Genomic DNA, 23,660 nt, shown 5'->3' with positions numbered 1-23,660 from the left:
GAGAAACAGAACTAAAAAAAAGTTCGCATGAGGCTCACAGTGGATCCGTCGACTTCTTCCTAGACTATGGGAGGCAATAGTATGGAGGCAATATAAATAGGAATAATATAAGCATTACAACTCAGTAAAGATTATCTTGTTTTATTTCTTTTTACTTGGATTTAATGCTTGAATATGATAGATATCAAATGTCACATTATAGTCTGCAATATGCATCAAAATTATTAAGTACATGCAAACCATGCTTTATTGTCATTGATATTTGTTACAGTTCATTGGTAGTGAACCTATTGATGAGTAGCTTATTCAGCATGCCATATTGTTTGCAAGTTTAGGCAATGACCTAGACATGTACAGCGCTCTTTATGGATGCACTATACCCATTATCAAAATATTTGTTCCAAATCATAACCCCTCCATACTTGGGAGAAGTCTTAATAGATGGAAGGACCTGAGATTTGAGCACTTTAACTGGGATAAATCCACCACTTGGAGCCGCCGCGGTAGCCGCCGGTAGTCCCAAGAACACTTGCTTAGCTTGAACAGTAGTCCATGTTTTCCACGACTTCAAAAGGTTGTTTGCATTGCCTGAGTACTGACAATCACGGTTGTTGTAGAATTGAACCCAAACATAATCAAACAGACCGGTTTTGATGGCGGCATCTAGATGAGCATCTGGGTATGGACATTGTGGAGCTGCGGCCAAGTGCACCTTTCTTTGTTGGCTAAATCCATTAAGTGATCTAGCAAGTTCAGCGTAGTGTTGGGTTGAACCCAACTCGATGTCAAAATCAATGCCATCCAAAACTGCATCACCTAGTGGACGTGAATTGGACTTACCTCCTAGATAGTTATTCCAAAGGTAATTTGCAACTTGCTTTGCATCATTAGCTGAAGAAAGAGAGTAGCTTCCAGCACCGCCTCCAATTGAAAGAAGGACTTTGATGCCTCGCCTTTGGCAAGCTTTGATTTCAGAGCTTAAACGGGTACAAGTATTGGCACTGGGGTTACAGTGCCCAGCCAGGTTTAGCACTGCGGTTCGGCCATTACCGAATGTGGATAAGAAAGCTATGTTCACATATTGGTAGTTCCCTGTGGCACAAGTGTCAGCCAAGGAGCCTTCATTTTTGTTTTGGCCCCAATATATGGCAATCCCAGCAGCCTGTGAGGATTTGCATAAAGAGATGATTAAGAGGGACAATAAAAGGAATGATGATTGTCTATAGGCGGCCATGTTGGGATCCTTTTGGGTTCGTTTTTGACTCAAGAATGGTCGAGGGGGTGCAAATTTATAGCTGTTTAAAGTGGAGTCTATTATGTACACTATTAAATCCAAAAAATGAAAAAAAAAAAAACAAAAATATATATATATATATATATATATAATGGATTGCCAAAAGTCTTTCATTTCAATGGTTTAACCATCATATTATGGTGTCAGCAATCAAAACATTCAAAGTTCAAATCTTTTACCTATAACTATATATATATAAACTATAAAATGTACTTTTTATTTTCTTAATTTTTTTTTATTTGAAACAAGGCCATGTGAGGTAAATGGTTATAAGTGTTAGGTTTTATTTTGTGTTGGCATATTCCATGTATTTATCGTTAAAATACCTTTTCTGTGTGGGTCCATTTGTATTTAGGTCGATGATTTAAGACTTAAATTTTGAAGTCTTAAAATAATAATAATAAAAGGGATAATTACACTTTACCCACCTGTGGTTTGCCTCTAATTCTATGTGCCTACCCGTGGTTTCAATTTTGACACTTTACCCACCCGAGGTTCAGCCCGTTATTGCTTCGTAACCCACCTCCTTGTCTGCCGTTACTCTAACACGTAAACTCATAAAAAAAGAACCTAAAACAGATCAAACACTGAAGAACGAAGAACACATCAAATTATTGAAGAACGAAGAACACAGTACTCAAGTATTTTCTTTTCCAACATTTCTCATACACACAAATTCAACTAAATACAAAAAATTTCATCCCAAACATCTCCCAATCTAGTAAATCAAAACCCAACCAAATCAATAATAAAACATCTAAATCAACTAAATACAAAATCAATCAATAAGCGTGCAATGTACAGAAAACAATTCAAACAATTCATTTTTTTTTTCATTTGGGTTCTCACGCTCATTTTTTCTCTGCATTAAGCTTTTCTACTGGGTTCTCTTCGATGGGTTTCATTTTCTACAACATTCTCTCTGATGGGTTTCATTTTCTACAACATTCTCTCTCTCATCTCATGGGTTTCATTTGATTTCCTTCGTTCTCGCATCCGTCTCGGTCTCAACCTCCGTCTCGACGGTTTGGAGCAGATCCAAGAAGAGGGCCGGCAGTGGTTTAGAGAGAATGGAGCTCGATCTCGGCCTCCGCCCGGTCCGTTGATGATTGCGAAATCCCTCTTCCTCTTTTTTTTTTTTTTTTTTTAATCAACGATGGTGGTAGTGGGTTTGTTGACTGATCGGTGGGTTTGGTGACTGATCGGTGGGATGGATCTTTTGTTTGGTCGGCGGGGTGGTGGGGTGGTGGTGGTTTGATTGTGTTGGTTAGTGGTGGTGGGATCTGGGTTTGATCTGGGTTTGATTGTGTTTTCTAGGTTTGTTGTGATTGGTTTCTTGATCTGGGTTTGATCTGGGCATGATTAGTTATACATTTATCATTTTTACCTCAATGTTGTTGTTGTGTTTTGCCTCAAGGAGTGCTGTGAACCTTTGCATAAAAGAATAATACAAAGAATGCTAGAAAATTGCCAAGTTCTGAATTCTTGGAATCTTCTCGCAAATTTATGCTCCAAACTTATGTTTGAAAACCAATTTTCCTTGCTATTGTTAGTGGCTCTTGAAAACAATTCAAAGATGAAATCATTGCATTATTTACCAAACATCAGAATACAAAATTTAATAAGTATACAAAATATGTTGGGTCATGCACCAAATTTTTGGAGTAGCTCACTCAATAATGGTTTACATACTTTCTCCTACTGCTTTGACAGCAAAACCCAGTAATACAAAATCTGTCAATATACATTAATTAAACAACAAGAAGTGTCTGTCCAAATGAAAACCCAGATGATTTTCGGTCTAATAAATAAGGTGGTGGGTAGCATTGTAGCATCTAAGCTCTCAGGTGGGTGAGCAAACGTGGATGAGAGTGTTTTGTTGGAGAGAAGTGTTTGATCCATTTTGTGTTTTGATTTTGAAAGAAAACGTGTTAGAGTAACGGCAGACAGGGAGGTGGGTTATGGAGCAATAACGGACTGAACCTCGGGTGGGAAAAGTGTCAAAATTGGAACCATGGGTAGGCACATAGAATTAGAGGCAAACTACAGGTGGGTAAAGTGTAATTATCCCATAATAAAAATAATGATAAAAATGGGTGTGCTCCAATTATTCCCACAGCTCTAGTCAACTCTCATATCTCAACACTGAATGGTATTGATGGGTGTGATAGAAATGATCACCTCTCAAGGATTTGGTTATGGTGAGAGTGAGGAAGTAGAGAGAATTGATTAATAGGCATTTGGCCATCAAAATTTATTGGGTTTCTCTCACTTTCAGATGTGAATGAGGGTTTAATTTTGTGGAAAATGACTAAATGAGGCTTATAAAGGATGGGTAAAGGTTGGAATAGCAAGAGAGTTCATGATTTCTCTCATGTAGCCTTTGCTTTAAAGTAATATTATGTTTGATGACAAGTTTGTATAATCTCAATGATTTGAGGGTTTTTTTTAAGGATAAGAATTGACATTGCAAATGTTACGTCTAAAGAAAAATGCTCATAGGTTGCAGTACAAGTGCATTTTTATTTATAATGGACCCACTCCCATCACATGCCACCCAAATTCAAGAACAAGCTATGTCTAATTGGTTTTCGAACGTTGAAGCCACCAATCTTGAAAAAGAGCTTACTATCTGATAGCAGTGAAAGTGGGAAAAATTGGCTTTTATCCTTTTTAAAAAAAAACTAATTAAGGAAATGCCCATTTTTTGAAACTCGATTTATGATAAATCGAGTTATTAAAAAAAAAAAAAAATACTGGAGCCTTATAGCAGCGTTTTTAAGGACCTATAGTGACGTTTTAAGGACCTATAGTGGCGTTTTATAACTCGACTTCCATGAAATCGAGTTATAGGCAATTTTTTATTTTATTTTATTTACCTATAACTCGATTTCATATAGGTCGAGTTACAAAACGTCACTATAGGTCCTGAAAACGTTATTATGGGCTCCTTAAAAACGCCGCTATAGAGCCTAACTCGATTTATCACAAATCGAGTTTTAAAAGAGGGGCATTTCCCTAATTATTTTGGGAAATGGGGCAAAAAGCTGTTATTTTTGCTCGAAAAGGGCATTTGGCAATTTTTTCCCATGAAAGTGACACATGACCTCGTACGTGGCAAATAGACACCTGCCTAATTACTTTATCTAATTGGAAGTTTGTAAAGCTTCAATGGCATATGCTTCATGAAGGTACATAAATTTCCAACGGTCTTCCAGAAGATGCCAATATGATGACTGCTTAGCTTATCCTTTTTAATTTTTATCCACACAATAGAAGGTCTTTCTTCCCTTAAAGTCCTTTTCTTTTTGCTTGCCTTGTGTTGGGGGCACAATTTCACCCCTACAATTGCTCTAAAAACTAGTCCACAAAACACTATATCAAATGTCACAAAAGATTTGAATATGATATAGCTTACGGTTCGACAAGTCCACACAATAGATGGTCTTTCTTCCCTTAAAGTCCTCTTCTTTTTGCTTGCCTTGTGTTGGGGGCACAATTTCACCCTTTACAATTGCTCTAAAAACTGGTCCACAAAACATTACATCAAATGTCATAAAAGATTTGAATGTAATATAGCTTACGATTTGAGAAGTGGTATCAGAGTTAGGGTCTGTTTGGTTGGAGGAGTGGAAAAGTGGGAGGATGAAAAAGTAGGAAGATAGAAAATATTTGGTTTTCTCTCTTATGTGTTTGGTTGGAGGGGTGGAAAAGTGGGAGGGTGGAAAACTCTTTTGTTTGGTTGGAAAGAAAAAGCGAAGGATGAAAAATGTAATTTATATAAATTAACTATTATACCCTTGTTACATAATATGTAAGAAATAGATTTATTTGTACTCATTAAATAATATAAAATTTACCACATCATACATATAAATTTATATTATTAATTTTATTATTATAATGTAAAAATTACAATAGTGTACATATAAATTTAATTGGACAAAAGATTTTGTAACAAGCAAAAACGTGGTCAGTAAATTTACACTACATTCAGCCCAAAAAAACGTGGTCAGCAAATAATAGTGTCAAATGTTCAAAGGACTTCCACTTGTCCAAACATGGTCAGCAAACTTTGGTGGGCAATAGTTTCTTCACCTAGGCAAATAATCAATCGTTGTTGTGTTGATTAAACAAGGCAAAAAAAAAAAAAAAAAAAAAAAAAAAAAGGAAAAAGAAAAAAAAGAGAAGAGAACCTAAAAAAAAAAAAAAAAAAAAAAAAAGAAAAAGGAAAAAGAAAAAAAAGAGAAGAGAACCTGGGACGTTGCTGCTGTGCTGTGAGAAGAAAGTGATAAGGATGAGAAGAGGCAAAAGTCAGGTCATGAATAAAGTGAGGGGTAGGTGAGAGGGTATTTGTGTAAAATGGATTTTTAAGCACTTTTCCCTCCTCATTTTCCTCCCAATTTGAGAGGATAAAAAAAGTGGGCTCAGGAGGGAAAACTTTCTCCCTTATTTTCTGTTTCTCCTACTTTTCTTCCTCAACCAAATCGTGAAAAACAATATTTTTCACCCTATTTTCCTCTCCCTATTTTCCATCCTCATTCTTTTCACCCCAACCAAACACACCTTTAAAGTTACGGGTTTAAGTTGCAGGAGCGTTATTTTGAGGGAGGGATTGGGAAGACCATAATTCGACTTCTAACAACTACTCTAAAAATAGGTTCGTGGGACACGATATCAAATGCATAAAAGATTTGAGTGTGTTTTTTTTTTTTTTATTGCCAATTAGTTTTAAGGTAGAATGACATAGCTCACGGTTTAATATCTTGAATGCAATTCATATTTCCTTATAAGAGAAGAGATGCACCAATTCACTAAAAAACTAATTAATGATGATTATATATATATATATATATTGTGGGGCCTGTTATTTAAAAGGACACAAGAATCATAAGAAGTGGGCTTGGGGCCCAACGGCCCAGTCCGAGGACATTCACGCGTCCGAGGATAAAACTCACCTCGGATACCGCAGTCCAAGGTAGATGTGACTATCATTTTATCCAGGATACTTCACAAAATTGTATATGAACTGGATATTGAATATAGACCTAAGGAAGAGTCGGGAAAGATAACAAATATCTTCCAAGGCTATCACCTCCACATTAAATGCTTTCTAGCTAACTCTCTGGCCGCATTAATATGGAGGTGATACCTGAACAGTAACCAAGCAGCTTTATGGCCACTGAGCAAAGGTTCCGATAGGTACTGGATGGGACAGAAAGGAGTTCCCAAGATAAGAACTACAAGTGTACGATGGAAATGGAGGAAGGAACGTAGTATATAAAGTGGAAGCGGATGACATTAGGGAGGACTGCTAGGAAGAAAAAGAAAAGGAAGAACAATAGAACTCATAAAAAGGCTCACTGAAACCTAGCCGAGGAGAGTCTTTCTCATACAATCAACGTGAAGTATCTCTTATTACGCTATAAAATATAACCTTTCCTATCGAATAGCACTAGTTCTTGTACCCACGCTCTAAAAATTTATTGTTTGGGCATGTTGGGCTGAAAACCCATACTCTGGGTCCAATCCAAATTGAGTCCCTACAATTTGTGCCGTCTGTGGAAAGAACTTAATCTATTCACAAGGAAAGGCAAGTGTAATATTCGCGATGGAAGAAGGAGCACCGCAGCAACCATTGACGGGCCCGCAGCAGGTAGATGCTAATCTGCACCAGGCAGAGTCTAGGGGCTCTCAGCACAGTAATCCGTTGGTAGTCCAGGAACACAGGGGTGATCGTGAGGGAAGTACACGAACGACCCATATAGATGAAGGTCACTCTCGGGGGAAAGGCCATGTTTCCCCTGTAAGGAACGAAGGGAATATGCAGCATGAGATTAACAAGTTTAAGAGGGAATTGCGACATGAGCGACGAAGGTGTAGGTCTCATAACTCTGGGCACTCCTCTGAGGAGTCAGATGATACCAGTTATAGACGGAGGTCAAGAACTCCACCTAGTGAATTTTTTTCGCACGAGGAGGAGTACCACCACGAGCGAAGGAACAAGATTCCGCCTCGCCAGGGTCAGGGGAATGACGCCCTGAACAAAGCTCTGAGTCAGGTCTCTAAGTCGTCCTTTACGCGACGTATTGAGGATGCTAGTCTTCCTCGGCAGTTCCACCAGCCTATGTTCACCATTTATAATGGTGGAACAGACCCAGTAGAACATGTTAGCCACTACGGTCAGAGAATGGCTATTCATGCTAGGGATGAGGCCTTAAAGTGCAAGGTTTTTCCATCTAGCCTGGGCCCAGTGGCAATGAGATGGTTTAATGGCTTGAGAACTAATACTATTGACTCTTTTGAGAAACTCACCTAGGCTTGGTGCCCGTTTTATCACATATAGGAGGGTTGTTCAACCCTTAGGATCGTTACTATCCATGTCTATGGGGGAGGGGGAAACCCTGAAGGCCTACTCGGACAGATATTGGGAAATGTTCAACGAAGTAGATGGAGCTCATGATGATGTGGCCATGAACACCTTTAAGGAAGGTCTTCCAACCGAGCATGGTCTGAGGAAGTCTCTGACTGGCAAATCTGTTACAAGCGTACGTCAGCTTATGGATCGGATAGACAAGTATAGAAGAGTAGAGGAGGATTAGATACAGGGTAGAGGAAAGTCCAAGGCAGTAACTTAGGAGAGGAGGGATTTCAGGTCGGACCGGTACAATAACAACTGACCTCGGAGGGACTTTGGGGGACAATCAGGATCTGCCAAATCCCAGGCGGTTAGTGCTGTGTTCCGAGAACCAGTGCAGTGAGTTCTGGAGAAGATAAAGGACGAGCCATTCTTTAGATGGCCCAATAGGATGGCGGGGGATCCTGTGAAGCGTAATCGGAACCTTTATTGCCAGTACCATCAGGATCATGGACATACTACCGAAGATTGTAAAAACTTGTGGGACCACTTGGAATAGCTGGTTTAGGAAGGGAAGTTGACTGAACTTCTACATTATTCCGGCAGCCGAGGAGGCCAGGCAGGCTCAGCATTTCAGGGGAATGCTTCTTCAGGACCCCCTTTGGGCACGATAAACGTTATATTTGCTGTCCCAGGGAGAACTGGGTCTTACCCTTCCAGGGTAATGTCTGTGTCTCAGTGCTTGGAGGAGGGCTCTAGTTCGAGGCCAAAGAGAGCCAGACCGGGCACCTCGCTGGTGTTAGGCTTCTCAGAAGAAGATAAGAGAGGAACCATACAACCACATGATGATGCTTTGGTGGTTACGATTAGGATCGGAGGGTACGACGTGAGAAGGGTGATGGTTGACGAGGGGAGTGCAGCCGAGGTGATGTATCTTGATTTATTCAGGGGGCTGAATTTGAAACCTGAAGATTTGACAACATATAGTTCCCCACTGGTGGGCTTCGAGGGCAAATCGGTCGTTCCGGTGGGGATGGTTAGATTACTTGTGCAGACTGGTTCAGATGTGGTGGAGGTGGATTTTATTGTGGTGGATGCTTTTTCTCCGTATACGGCTATTTTGGGTAGACCCTGGTTGCATGCCTTAGGGGCCGTTTCTTCCACTCTTCATCAGAAAGTAAAATATCCCTCGGGAGGCGAGGTCTCAGAAATTTTGGGAAATCAGACTATGGCTAGGCAGTGCATGATAATGGCCATTCAACATCGGCCAGAGATAAGTACTTCGACCACAGCTGAGGGTGATTTATAGCAATCAAGGACTCAGGGAGCCCATTTCGGTGCTTCCGCCGAGGAAATGAAGTGTGAAGATTTGGAAAGGGTGAGTGTCGGTGATGATCCAAAGAAGTACTTTCAGGTTGGGGCACAGTTACCTTTGTCAGAGAAGGAGCAGTTGGTTGAGGTTCTCAGGAGAAACGTTGATGTGTTTGCATGGAGCGCCTATGAAGCCCCGGGGGTGGATCTGGAGTTCATTTGAACGTGAATCCCTCGATTATTCCGAAGAAATAGCAACTTCGGCGTCCTTCCAGGGTACATGCTGAGGCTATCAAAGACGAGGTGACCAAGCTCAAGCTGGCAGGGGCTATTAAGGAGGTGTTTTACCCTCAGTGGTTAGCCAATACAGTCGTAGTGAAGAAGAAAAATGGAAAATGGCGTGTATGTGTTGATTTTACAGACCTTAACAGAGCGTGCCCAAAGGACCATTTTCCTATGCCCCGTATAGATCAGTTGGTAGATGCAACAGTGGGACATCCTCGGATGAGCTTCCTGAACGCCTTTCAAGGTTATCATCAGATCCCACTGGCATTAGACGATCAGGAGAAGACCACTTTTCTCACTCCCACTGGAAATTATCACTATAAGGTAATGCCCTTTGGTGTGAAGAACGCGGGGTCTACTTATCAGAGAATGATGACGAAGATGTTTGAGCCGCAGTTGGGCAGAAACATTAAGATCTATATTGATGATATGGTCGTAAAGAGTAAGGTAGTAGCCGAGCATGTGACAGACCTTAACAATACTTTTGAGATTTTAAGGAGGCATATATTGCGATTGAACGCATCCAAGTGCTCATTTGGGGTAAGTTCAGGGAAGTTCTTGGGTTACATGGTGACTCATCGGGGAATTGAGGTGAATCCTAATCAAATTAGAGCCATAACTAGCTTGCAACCACCTCGAAATCCCAAGGAGGTCCAGAGGCTGACCGGGATGACTGCCGCATTGAACAGATTCATATCCAGATCGGCAGATAGGTGCAGGCCTTTTTTCTTGCTGCACCACAAGTGGAAGGGATACGAATGGACTGAGGAGTGCGCCCAGCATTTCAGTAGCTGAAAGAGTATTTATCTCGGCCACCCATCATGTCTAGCCCTGAGGAAGACGATGTTCTTTTTTCCTACCTGGCGATCACCACTTATGCGATTAGTTTCGTTTTGATACGAGTGGATAATGGAGTACAGCGGCCAGTCTACTATGTGAGTAAGTCGCTTCATGGGGCCGAAGTACGTTACCTGCCCTTGGAAAAGGCTATTTTGGCAGTGATGCACGCTACAAGAAAACTTTCCCATTATTTTCAGGCACATATGGTGGTCGTCCTAACTCAGTATACAATCAAATCAGTACTTCGAAGTGCAGACTATACTGGCAGGGTTGCCAAGTGAGGCACAATACTGGGGGCTTTTGATGTCAAGTATATGCCCCGTACCTCTGTGAAGGGTCAAGTGCTCGCCGATCTAGTGGTCGAGTTTGTTGAAGGTCCTGAAGAAATAGAGGCAAGCCCAAGTGGCATGGATGAAAAATCAGTTGGCCTTATCTCCGCGCAACCTATTTCATCCTGGAAGGTGTATATGGATGGGGCAACAAATCAGCGGGGGTCAGGAGTGGGGCTTGTATTGATATCTCTTGAGAAAGTAATCATCGAGAAGTCTCTAAGGCTGGGGTTCTCAGCTACAAATAACGGGGCGGAATATGAAGCCTTGTTAATGGGGATGGTAATGGTCAATAAGCTAGGCGAAAAAACGGTGGAAATCTTCTTGGATTCGGGGCTTGTCATGGGCCAGGTCAGAGGGGAATTGGAAGCTTGAGACACAAGAATGCAGGAATACTTGAGCCAGGTTAGGCGTATGCAAGTCAACTTTGAATTCTTTGAAATAACCCATGTCCCTAGGAGTGGAAATGCCCATGCGGACTTTTTAGCCACCTTTGCCACCTCCTCGGCGCAAAACTTACCTCGAATGATAATGGTTGAAGACTTGAGCACACCTACCCAAGTAACGACGGAAACGCTTCAAGTCAACCAAATCAGCTTGGCGCGTAGCTGGATGGATCCTATAATACTATTCCTTGAGAAGGATATACTGCCCGAGGACAAGTCAGAGGCAGAGAAGATACGAAGGAAGGCTCCTCGTTTTTGGCTGTCCGAGGATAAGAAGTTGTACAAACGCTCTTATTCTGGGCCTTATCTGCTTTGTGTACGCCCTGAAGCATCAGAGGATCTTCTAGAAGAGCTACATGAAGGAATTTGTGGTAGTCACACTGGAGGAAGGTCTTTGTCTCACAAGGCGATTACCCAATGGTACTGGTGGCCAGGCATGGAAAAGGAAGCTCAGGAGTATGTCAGGAAATGTGATCAATGCCAAAGGTTTGCGCCGAACATTCATCAGCTAGGAGGAGTCCTCAATCCTCTTTCTAGTCCTTGGCCTTTCGCTCAGTGGGGCTTGGACATCGTTGGCCCTTTCCCTAGGGCAGTAGGAAATAAGAAGTACCTGCTAGTTGGCACGGACTATTTCACGAAGTGGGTTGAAGCTGAGCCTCTGGCTAACATCAGGGATGTAGATGTCAAGAGATTCCTCTTGAGGAATATCATTACTCGATTTGGGGTTCCTCAAACTCTCATCTCGGACAACGGTCTACAATTTGACAGTAAGGCTTTTAGGAGGTATTATTCTGACTTGGGGATAAAGAACAGATATTCCACTCTGGCCTATCCACAGGGAAATGGACAGGCCGAGGCTGTCAACAAAGTCATAGTGGGTGGACTTAAGAAAAGACTGGATGATGCAAAGGGAAGATGGGTGGAGGAACTTCCACATATCCTTTGGGCGTATAGGACAACGCCCCGACGATCAATAGGGGAGACCCCATTTTCAATGACGTACGAAGCTGAGGCCGTGATCCCTATTGAAATGGGCTTTCCAATGCTAAGAACCAGTACTTTGACCTCGGATGGAAACGATGAGCTGTTGAAAAAAAGTCTAGATTTGATAGATGAGCGACGAGAGAAGGCGATGGTTCAACTAGCATACTACCAGCACAAGCTGAAGCAGGGCTATGATGCAAATGTCAGACTAAGGCCGTTAGCTCCAAGAGATTTGGTGTTGAGGAAGGTCTTGGGAAATACCAAAAACCCAGCCTGGGGAAAGTTGGGGCCTAATTGGGAAGAGTCATATCGTATTACATCTGTAGCAGGGATATGGGCTTATTACTTAGAAGATTTAGATGAAAAAACTATACTCCATCCCTGGAATGTAAGCAACCTGAAGAGGTATTATTATTAACAAGTTATGTTTCACTTTCCCTTATAGTTTATCTTGCTTCTGCAATATGTGCTTCTGAAATCAATGGAAGTATTAAACAGAGACTAAGTCATGTCAGGTCCTCGGACCACAACTTAGTGAAAATTAATACACTATCAATGAAAGTATTAAACAGAAACTAAGTCATGTCAGGTCCTCGGACCACAACTTAGTGGAAATTAATACACTATCAATGGAAGTATTAAACAGAAACTAAGTCATGTCAGGTCCTCGGACCACAACTTAGTAGAAATTAATGCACTATCAATGGAAGTATTAAACAGAAACTAAGTCATGTCAGGTCCTCGGACCACAACTTAGTGGAAATTAAGGTATAACGAATTGTTTTGACAACAAACTTAGTTGAAATCCATGCCTTCTAAAGGGGGTCCGTGCAATTAGAGTTACATATCAAAACAAATGCCATGAGCATCACTTAAAGCATTTCAAGGTGCTCAATACATCTCTGGGTGAAATGCTAGAATGCTATCCTAGATACGGATACTTTTTAAGGAATTTACAGGGAGCCTTTGTAGGGCCGTGGAGGTCACTGCTATAGTCTGTTTTGGTTCCCCATGAGCGTATGAAAGTTATGTTTCTCCCTTATAATGTCAACTTCCATTCTTTTATAGTTCGAGATCATGTAAAAAAATATAGAGATAATAAAGAACATTCACGCAAGAAATTATACAAGTGACAAATGAAACCCCAATATCTCTTATAAATCTTGAAGAAATACATGTTGCAATAAGAAATGTCTTTAGAAGGGTTTAAAAAAAAGGGGGGAGGGGAAGATAATAAAAATGAAATGAAAGGGAAACTAAAGGGAATCTAATTACAATTAACTATTTGGTTAATTTTATTTGAAGCTTATGAGGAGGAGCTTTGCCAGTTGCCTCAGGAGGAACATCTTTTTCCTACGCCTTAGGAGCTTCTCTAACAGGCAAGATGGTTGAGGCTAAGGCTTGCTCAAAAGTTTGAGAAGCTGCTCCACCCTTAGGTCCTTCTGCTCCTTTATCCGAGGACAGGTCCTTCCCCTTTTCAGGCACTTTAGGTTGCTCCTGCTGATTGATTGAAGGAGGAGCCATAGTTTGAGCTTCCTTGGTTGGTTCAGCAGCTGTAGAGGATGCCTCTCCTTGGTGAGTAGAAAGACTGGGGGCTCGAATAGCTGGGGGGAGATAAACATTTTCAGGTCTTCTTAACTCTGATGAAGATTCAACCCCGGCTCGGTTGAGAGCTTCTTGCCAGGTCAAGGAGCAGTATTCTCGGCACACAACGGGCACCTCAGCCCGAAAAGTATCCTCTGTCTCAGCAACGCTCACGTCATAGCCATGCTGCTTGGCTGCGTCTCTTTCTTTTTCAGCCTCAGCCTTGGCCTTTTCAGCTTGATCTTTGAGTTTCTGGGCTTCCTCCAGTTGTTTCTGTAGAGTTAGCACCTGTTCCTTGGAAGTTGCCAGCTGGGCATTAGCATCACGCAAGAGCTTTCTTTGGTTTTCGGCCTGTCTTTGGGCTCCATCCAAAGCTGAGTCAGCACTTTTCCGAGCGTTTTCTTCGTCGGTTAACTTTTTCTTCAGCTGCACAACGTTTTGTTCAGCAGCATTGAGTGTGCGCACAGCTGCTATCCTTTTCTTCCTCTCCTCATCTATCTGCTGGTAGCAAGAATCGGTTATCTCCTTCAGCCTGAAAGTGGCTTGAAGGGCCTAGAATAGAAGGAGTTAGAAATACAGAACAGGGAGATGTCTATGATAAGAAACAATAATAATATAACAATTAGGGCGTCATACCATGCCCAAGTATCTCTTGGTATTCTGAAAGACCTCATTTCTCTTGATGGCCCTCAGCTCAGCCATATCCTTGGGGAGAAAAAGGGTTTCCTCTAAAGCCGAGGCGACTTGGCACCCAATTCCGCCATTGAAGTACCTGATTGAGGCATCCTCCCTTAGAGGTTCCCCACCGAGCATAGGAGTTGGGAGCCAGGCCTCAGGTTCCGAGGGTTGAGTGGCCGTCTTGTCCACCCCTCGCTGCGACCCGTGGCTAGTTTTTTGCTGCTTAGCAACTCTTTGGTCCTCATCTTCACGGGTCGTGTGAGACCTCCCAGCGTCCACCACTTCTTTATCCTTTGGCTCTCTCTTCCTCTTTGGATCACTGGGCTCGGTCACAGGTGGTTGAGGTGGTCGAGGATGAAGAGGAGGAGGAGGTGGAAGGTTGGGCTGAACTAACCTCTCCACCACCACCCTGCTAGGTTGGCCTTCGATTACATCCTTCAAGCTCCTCTGGCTTTTCCTTTGGATGCCCATTTCCTCAGAGGTCACCTCGGGAGATTGAGGTTGGTTGAAAAATTCAAATTCGTCTGCAGAATCTGACAATTTTACAAGTCCCCCTGAAGTTTCTTCTTCTTCTTCTTCTGCTTCTTTTTCTTCTTATTCTTCTTCCTCCTTCACTTCCCGGGGAACGAAGCATGACGATGAAGCTCCTATAGAGGGAGTGGCCTTGGACAATGGCTTAGTGAAAGGAACACCTTCAGGAATTGGAACGCCCTCAGGAACAATGAATCCCTCAAAGGCTACACTGATACGGTGGAGCCGAGGATCTTTTGCCCTTATCACGCACTTAGGAGCTTGAAAGGCCTTGGAAATTGGTTTATACTGGAGGATTAAATGTGTTGCTCTCAGTTGGCCGTCAGAGGGGTTCACATACACCTCGGATCATAGGATTCTGTCTAAGCTCTCCCTGTTAATCAGTCTGAAATTCGGTCTGGTGGCGTGCTTGTCTGCAAAGTCATTAAAACATGGAAGGAAAACTTTGTCAGAGATAAAAGTAGCTTCAATTAAAAATATAATCTAACTTATAAAGGGCGTACATCCTAAGAACCCCACCTGGTCGTCCCTCTTCCGTCGGACAGGACAAACCATCATGCCACTCCCCGGAAAAAATGAGGAAATCATCTTTCAAACCCTTGTTTGATGTAGGGAGGCACTGGATCAATCTTACTTCAGGGAACTTGGACTTAAGGTAATATCCCTGACCCTTCAAATGATTGAGGTTATATACCCAGTTCACATCGTGATTGGTCAGACCTAGATTATACTGGGCATTTAGGACCTCTATACTCCCAAGCACCCTGAACATATTCGAGGCGCACTGTGTGGGGGATAATCTAAAGAACCTGAGGTAACTTCTAGTTAGACTACCCATCGGGATAGTCATCCCTCCCTCTATAAAAGCGATCATAGGGATGACTACTTCCCTCGTTTTCCTATTGTGTAACCACGTTTTAGTGGAGGCATATCTCATACCCACTGTTGGGGGAATCCTATACTTGGCTCTAAATGCTTCTATTTGCTCCTCGGAGTCGACTAGATACTTGAATCTACCTATTTCCTAACAGTTGTAAAGAAAAACTGGCGCAGAAGATGGAAAACTAAGGAGGGTTAAGGAAACTTACAGGTTTGGAAAATGAGCTCCTCGGACGGGCTCCTAGTATTTATGAGAGCGTGGAGTAATGAGAGAGAGACAGGTTCAATGAATATGCGCTGAGACAGTGTGATTTGTAACTGAAGAGAGATTTGATTTGAAAGGCCCTTTATAAGGGCACAGAAATTGGGAGCGGGAAAAATCCCGCCCATAAATGTAAAGGATCCCCCACCGTTAGATTTGCATCAGGTCGTTGAATGTGTGGGACAAGGAAGCCGTCATCATTTAATAATGGCGTGCTCCTGACGCCGAAATGTTAGGAGCATGCCTTGGGCAAGCAGAAAGGCATTCTGAAGGCAGGGAAAGTCTACGAAATAAGTGAGGGCAGGATATCAAAATCTCCTTTTTTCCCGAGATGACAAAAAGCGAGATTTTGAGGGGCTATTGTGGGGCCTATTATTTAAAAGGACACAGGAATCATAAGAAGTGGGCTTGGGGCCCAACGGCCCAGTCCGAGGACATTCACGAGTCCGAGGATAAAACTCACCTCGGATACCACAGTTCGAGGTAGATGTGACTATCATTTTATCCAGGATACTCCGTAAAATTGTATCTGAACTGGATATTGAATATAGACCTAAGGAAGAGTCGGGAAAGATAACAAATATCTTCCAAGGCTATCACCTCCACATTAAATGCTTTCCAGCTAACCCTCTGGCCACATTAATGTGGAGGTGATACCTGAACAGTAACCAAGCAACTTTATGGCAACTGAGCAAAGGTTCCGGTAGGTGTTGGATGGGACAGAAAGGAGTTCCCAGGATAAGAACTACACGTGTACGATGGAAATGGAGGAAGGAACGTAGTATATAAAGTGGAAGCGGATGACATTAAGGAGGACTGCTGGGAAGAAAAAGAAAAGGAAGAACAATAGAACTCATAAAAAGGCTCACTGAAACCTAGCCGAGGAGAGTCTTTCTCATACAATCAACGTGAAGTATCTCTTATTACGCTATAAATATAACCTTTCCTATCGAATAGCACTAGTTCTTGTACCCACGCTCTAAAAATTTATTGTTTGGGCTTGTTGGGCTGAAAACCCATTCATACTCTGGGTCCAATCCAAATTGAGTCCCTACATATATATATATATATATGTAAAATTTATCTTACATTTAAAAAAAAATTACTGTATGGAGTCTATATAATTTTTAAGGATGATATTATTTTATTACATTACATTTAAAAAGTATTGATTGAAGATGGCAGCAATACAGAGTATTCTATATATAACATAATACTGAACACAACAGAATATTATTTGGATAAACTATTGTGGGGTCGAAGAATTTGGCAACCGCGGCCCACTTTATACTAAGCCCAAGGCCCACGCCGAGGAGGAAGAAATGTCCAAGGATGAAAGAAGCAAGTCTAAGGAGCCATGAAACATTGTCGAGGACGACCCTATCCTCGGCCATCCAAGATCGTAGAAGAGAAGAGCAGCATGCCATTAAAGGCAGCCTCCCAGAGCATCCCAAGGAAAAGGACAAGTACAATGGGTTAGCCATGAGAGCACGATGGAGGAGCATGTCAAGGAGAAATTGTTACCTCCGCATTAAATGCCCACAATTAACGTCCTGGTCGCATTAATGAGGAAATGACCAGTGAACAGTGCTACCTCGGTTACCGTAACTCACAGGATGGCAGAGAAGGTGTCTGATGGGACAGGCACTCAAGTATAGGCTTGGATGATCGATAAGTGAAAGGCCAAGACCATTTAAAGAGGACAATATAATAGGAGAAACCCTCCATGGAGAAGGGGGGGAAGAAAAAAAGAGAGATGACACTGTAACAATCTTAAGAACTCCTGTAACCATTCTCATTCAATATTTACTAGAACAAAGCTCCTCGGATTGTGCCAATGATGAACTTTCTTAGATAAACTCAGTCTATCTCTGTTTGATTGTCATGAACACTATATTAACTGTTGTCCATGCACTAAAGCATAGCTCTTTGGCCCATTGTCTACAAATTCATTGTATTGGTTTAGTTGGGTTTGAGTCCACTCATCCAGTAGAAGAAGTGCTCAAACCCAATCCCTACAACTATATTTTAAAATCTTACATTATCAGAAATTTCAAATTAAGCCCTACACTTTCCAAAAAAAATCAACATAAATCTTTAAGCTATTGCTTGGAGTGAAAAATCATACAATTTAAGAATGCAAAGGCTCAAAACAAACTTGAATATGATAGGTGTCAATTGCAACATTATATTCAATATTTTTCAAAATGAAGTACATGCAAGCAAGTTTTATTGTCATAAATCTCTGTTACAATCCATAGGTAGTGAAAATACTACCATGCATTGCTTATTCAGGAGGGCATTGAGTGGTTTAGGCATTGACTTAGACTTAGACTGCACCCTTTATGGATGCACTATACCCCTTATCAAAATTTTGTTCCAAATCATAACCCCTCCATACTTGGGAGAAGTCTCCTAATAGATGGAAGGACCTGATTTTTGCGCACATCAGCTGGGATAAATCCACCATTTTCAGCTGCCTCTGGTGCCGATGGTACCCCCAAGAACACTTGCTTTGCTTGAACCGTAGTCCATGTTTTCCATGAATTCAAAAGGTTATTAGCATTGCCTGCGTACTGACAATCACGGTTGTAGAATTGAACCCAAACATAATCAAACAAACCGGTTTTGATATCGGTGTCTAGATGAGTATCTGGGAATGGACATTGTGGAGCTGCTGCTAAGTACACCTTTTTTTGTTGGCTAATTCCATTTTAGTGTCCTAGCAAGTTCATCATTGTGTTGGGTTGAACCAATCTCAATGTCAAAATCAATGCCATCCAAAACTGCATCACCTAGGACTCACCTCCTAGATAGTTTTTCCAAAGGTAATTTGCTACTTGCTTTCCATCATCAGCTGTAGAAAGTGTGTAGCTTCCGTCATAGCCTCCAAGTGAAAGGAAGACTTTGATGCCTTGCCCTTGGCAAGCTTTGATTTCAGAGCTGAAACGGGTACAAGTATTGGCACTGGGGTCACAGTGCCCAGCTAGCTTTAGCATTGGGGTTTGACCATTACCGAATTTGTTTAAGAAAGCTAAGTTCACATATTGGTAGTTCCTTGTAGCACAATTGTCAGCCAAGGAGACTTCATTGGAGTTTTGGGCCCAATATATGGCAATCCCAGCAGCCTGTGAGGGTTTACATAAAGAGATGATTAAGAGGGACAATAAGATGAATGATGCTTGTTTATGGGCAGCCATATTGGGATCCTCTTAGGTTTTTTTTTTTTTTTTTTTTTTTTTTTTTTTTTTATCAAGAATAGTTGAGTGTGTACAAATTTATTGTGAATTAGTTTGATTTTATTATGTACACTATTAAATCCACAAAAAAAAAAAAGAAAAAAAAAAGAAAAAACTTAACTATAAAATGGATTTCATGTGAAAATTTGAAGTAGGGTCATGCCACAAGGTTTATAAGGGTAGGAAAGTATGACAGCCGTGTCTTGCAGTTAACGAATTCTAGCCCAAAGTTCATTTAACAATTCAAACATCCCATCAATCAAGCTTCGACAATTACCTGGTCCCTCCCTTAGAGAAAGAGTTAAAAAGCAAAGTTGAACTTGTGCATGGGTACATATGTTCTGGTGTAGCCTCTGCTTGAAAGAAATATTATGCTTGTATGACTTGTTTGTATATTAATCTTAATGGTTTGAGGATTTTATTTAAGGAAACAAATTTACTTTGCAATTTTTTTTTTAATTTTTAAAATAAGATAGATATTACGAAAGAGTCAGGAAGGGTTTGAATTTTAAATATTTTCGTTAAAAACATTAAGAGGTGAAAACTAATTGGACTGTACGCTCGTAGCTAAAAAATTGGTTATAAGTTGCAGTACAAGTACATTTTTATTTATTATGGACCTATTCCCATCAGATATTGTCACCCAAATTCAAGAACAAGCTACGTCTAATTGGTTTTCAAACTTTAAAGCCATCAATCTTGCAGAGGCGGCTAGATACATTTGGGGGTCTAAGGCGAAAACTAAAATTGAGGCAATTAATATATTTAAATATGACTTTAAAAAAAAATATTACTTAAATTCTACTATCTTATTTTAGATGCAAAATTATTACTAATTAACATGAACAATGTAGATTTTTTTTTTTAAAGAAAATCTGTAAATACAAAAATTTGACAAAACTTTCATACCTTTGATATGATAGATTGATAGTGGTAAGTAAAAGAATAATATTAGTGGTGGACTTAAATAAAAACTAATAAAAGTTTGTCAACTCAATTATTGTGGAAAACGTTGTGAATTTTTTTTGTGTATTGTTTTTTTATAGATGTGTTACATTCATAATATTTTTCACAACAAATTTTAATTGTTAAGTTGTTACTGGTTCTAATTTAACCTTATTACTGAAATAATTTATTTTGCTATCAATAAGTAATAGACTCTAATATCCTACTACTTAGAATTTGTTGTAAAAATATTGTGAATGTAACATTTCTATTTGATAAAAAATTATTTTAAATAATGGCTAATATTTAAACTTAATTAAATTAAAATTTGGAGCTTTTTTTTTTTTACTTGTGACCTTAAGCGATTGCATTTATTACTTTATCTTTTTGGAAGTTTGTAAAGCTTCAATGGCATATGCTTCATGAAAGAGACAAATTTCCAGTAGTCTTCCAGAAGATGCCAATCTGATTAATTACTACTTAGCTTATACGTACCTTTTTGTTTAGCTTATCCTTTGTATCCACACAATGGATGGTAGCCTTTCTTCTCTCAAAGTCCTCCTTGTCCTTGCCTTGAATGCAATTCATATTTCATTTTTAGGGAAGAGAGGCACCATTTGACTGCAAGAACCAATTATGATTATTTAGTTTATCTTATATATATATATATATATATATATAAGAAAGTTTTATCTCACATTTAAAAAATGACTATGGACTATGGAGTCTAAATGTTTTTGAGGATGATATTATTTTATTTCCTTGCATTTAAAAATTATTGAGCACTTCAGAGTACTCTATAGCATATTACTGAACACATCAAAATATTATTAATTTTGATATATATACTATATTTTAAATTAACCCTATAGTTTTGTGTGTTTTTTTTTTTTAATAAAAAAATGTTTCATTTTTAAAATTTTCAAAATTTTCAAATTAATTAAGTCCTACACTTTCCAAAACATTTCAATTTAAACCATAATGCTATCGCACATGAGGCTGTTAATTAAAAATAGTTGAATAAAATGATATCATAAAGTAAATTTTTTTTTCCGCTAAACATATCATGAAGTAATATTGTTCATACAATAAACACATGTATTAAAATAACCAAATGATGTCATTTTGTTTAATTTTTTTAAAGATGTCACTAGTCATGGGCTTATGGTTCAGGTTGAAACTTTATTTATTTATTTTTTCTAAGTATAAGCCTTAATTTTAAAAGTACCACATTTAATTTGAAACCACGCCTATAAATTAGAGGGATTAAAATATAGTTTATTCAAATTATTTTAAAGGATCAAGTTTAGAATTTATTCAATCAAATCACTCTAAATCCTCTGCATTAACATTCTCAAAAAAAAAAAAAAAAAATTATAGATGTATCCTATGCATTAATCTTCTTTAACTTGACCCATCATTTATGTTTTAGATTATGGTATTGTCCTCCTATAAGAGATTTGTTTTTCCGTATAAAAAGATATTATTGGAAGATTTGGAGAAGCAATTATATTGGAGTAGTACATACTGAACTCCTCAACGGGAAGAGCTTGTGTCTAGTGAAAGTTATCACTGAACACATCAGGATTTGGACACGTGTCCGCAATCCAACGTGTCCAGTGATAACTTTCACTGGACACAAGCCCAGCCCTCCTCAACATCCCTTTTTCCTCAACGTCATTTAGTGCGCTTTCTAATTAAGATCTACATTTAGCACCATATTGCTAATTTAACCTGAAAATTATTTAATAAATGTTCCCTCTTTTTTATGAATGGTTAGCTGGACCACTAATCCCACACAGATTTCTGTCACCATCCTGAATTTTTATCAGCAATTATTCACTTCAAGCAATCCGAATGGCTTTGAGGAAGTTTTGGACTCTATTCCAAGACGGGTAACAGTTGAGATGAATGACTTGCTTATTGTTGATTTCACTTCAGAGGAGATTGAGAAAGCTTTGAAACAGATGGCGCCACTTAAATTGCCGGGCGTAGATGGCATGCCACCATTGTTTTACCAAAGTTATTGGTCCTTGCTTAGGGAAGACATTGTTCAGGCCATTTTGGAGTACTTGAATTCAGGTTCATTACCTCCTTCCCTAGGTCATTCATTCATAACTTTAATTCCTAAAGTTAAATCTCCAAAATATATTTCTGAATATAGGCCAATTAGTTTGAGCAATGTTTTATATAGAATTCTTGCTAAAGTTTTGGCTAACCGATTGAAAAAGATTATGCCACAGCTTATTTCAGAACATCAGAGTGCTTTCATGTCAGACAGGTTGATTACAGATAACATATTGGTTGCTTTTGAGACACTCCATTATATGAGAAATCACTACACTGGCAAGACAGGCTTTATGGCTCTTAAACTAGACATGAGCAAAGCCTACGACAGAGTTGAGTGGGAGTATATGAAGCAAGTGTTGATGAAAATGGGGTTTCATGACTGTTGGGTTAACCTCATGATGGAGTGTATCACCTCAGCCACATATTCAGTCTTGATCAACGGGGAACCCCACGGACACATCATCCCCACTAGAGGCCTTCGCCAAGGAGATCCCCTATCTCCATACCTCTTCCTGATGTGTACTGAAGGATTACATGGCATTATTAGTTCAGCTGCAAGTAAGGATGAGATTCGGGGGGTATCTATTTGTAGATCCGGGCCTAAAATAACTCATCTTTTGTTTGCGGATGATAGCCTAATTTTTTGTAGAGCCAAGGAATCTGAATGTCAAAAGTTGCTGAACTTGTTGGCGATCTATGAAGGAGCTTCGAGGCAAAAAATAAATAGATAAAAAACAAACCTCTTCTTCAGTAAATCAACACCTCAAGCTATGCAAGATGTGATCAAGCAAACTCTTGGTCTCTCAGTCATCCATCAATATGAGAACTACCTTGGGTTACCTTCTTTTGTTGGCAAAAGTAAGAAAGACAGCTTTGCAAAGATTAAACAACAGGTGTGGAAGAGGATACAAGGATGGGAAGGTAAGCTTCTATCACAGATGGGGAGGGAAATCTTGATTAAAGCAGTGGCCCAAGCACTACCTACATATACAATGTCATGTTTCAAGCTACCGGTGACTTTATGTCATGAAATTGAGGCACTTATTCGGAAGTTCTTTTGGGGTCAAAGAGGAGACAGCCACAAAATCCACTGGATTAAGTGGCAGGAACTGTGCAAGCCAAAAAGCCAAGGGGTTATGGGCTTTAAGGATTTATCATTGTTCAACGATGCACTCTTGGCGAAGCAAACTTGGAGATTATTGCACGATGAGCATTCTCTATTTTATAGGGTGTTCAAGCCAAAATTCTTCCCGGATTGCTCCATAATGCAAGCCAAGGCTCCAAGCACTGCCTCCTATGCTTGGAAGAGCATTATTTGTGGCAGGGAGGTGATTAGGAAGGGGGCGCAATGGAGGATTGGAGATGGGCATTCAGTTAGAATTTGGGGTGATAGGTGGATTCCTGAGATAAGTAATCCCAGGATCATATCGCCAATCTTGCACGGACAGGAAGATGCAAGAGTGAGCTGTTTGATTGATCAACACCAAAGGATGTAGAAAGATGATAGTTTGGATCATTCATTTTATGAGTTTGATGCCAACTTAATCAAGAAAATCCCACTGTGTAAATCGCAGTAGCAAGATGTCTTGATTTGGCCATTTTCCTCTGATGGAGACTACTCTGTC

General features: G+C 40.2%; 3 protein-coding genes and 1 pseudogene across 3 annotated transcripts; 1 reads left to right on the top strand and 3 right to left on the bottom strand.

Moving 5' to 3' along the window:
• Positions 1-119: 119 nt before the first annotated feature.
• Positions 120-1,270, bottom strand: LOC112004632 (acidic endochitinase). The gene has a single exon (XM_024036870.2). The coding sequence runs from the start codon at positions 1,232-1,234 to the stop codon at positions 344-346; it is 891 nt and encodes a 296-aa protein (XP_023892638.1). The 5' UTR covers positions 1,235-1,270; the 3' UTR covers positions 120-343.
• A 6,404-nt stretch (positions 1,271-7,674) lies between these two features.
• LOC112033114 (uncharacterized) lies at positions 7,675-8,961 on the top strand. Its single transcript, XM_065779133.1, has 2 exons — positions 7,675-7,842; positions 8,221-8,961. The coding sequence occupies exons 1-2, from the start codon at positions 7,675-7,677 to the stop codon at positions 8,959-8,961; spliced, it is 909 nt and encodes a 302-aa protein (XP_065635205.1).
• Positions 8,962-13,200: 4,239 nt separating this feature from the next.
• On the bottom strand, positions 13,201-14,580 carry LOC112004625 (stress response protein NST1-like). The gene is made up of 2 exons (XM_024036865.1): positions 14,068-14,580; positions 13,201-13,983 (listed from the first exon to the last, which is right to left on the bottom strand). The coding sequence occupies exons 1-2, from the start codon at positions 14,578-14,580 to the stop codon at positions 13,201-13,203; spliced, it is 1,296 nt and encodes a 431-aa protein (XP_023892633.1).
• Positions 14,581-18,110: 3,530 nt separating this feature from the next.
• On the bottom strand, positions 18,111-18,981 carry LOC112004629 (acidic endochitinase-like; annotated as a pseudogene).
• Positions 18,982-23,660: the final 4,679 nt, after the last annotated feature.

Source organism: Quercus suber, unplaced genomic scaffold (genome assembly GCF_002906115.3).
Source record: "Quercus suber isolate HL8 unplaced genomic scaffold, Cork oak 2.0 scaffold_199, whole genome shotgun sequence".
Taxonomy (NCBI): domain Eukaryota; kingdom Viridiplantae; phylum Streptophyta; class Magnoliopsida; order Fagales; family Fagaceae; genus Quercus; species Quercus suber.
This window is presented reverse-complemented; position numbering and strand designations above follow the sequence as displayed.

Excerpts from the sequence above, each read along its gene's own strand:
- LOC112004632 (XM_024036870.2), bottom strand. The coding sequence starts at position 1,234 with ATGGCCGCCTATAGACAATCATCATTCCTTTTATTGTCCCTCTTAATC.
- LOC112033114 (XM_065779133.1), top strand. The coding sequence starts at position 7,675 with ATGTCTATGGGGGAGGGGGAAACCCTGAAGGCCTACTCGGACAGATAT. Across the intron at positions 7,843-8,220 it reads CTGGCAAATCTGTTACAAGC|GAAGGGAAGTTGACTGAACT; the intron begins GTACGTCAGCTT and ends TAGCTGGTTTAG.
- LOC112004625 (XM_024036865.1), bottom strand. The coding sequence starts at position 14,580 with ATGGGCATCCAAAGGAAAAGCCAGAGGAGCTTGAAGGATGTAATCGAA. Across the intron at positions 13,984-14,067 it reads CCAAGAGATACTTGGGCATG|GCCCTTCAAGCCACTTTCAG; the intron begins GTATGACGCCCT and ends CTTCTATTCTAG.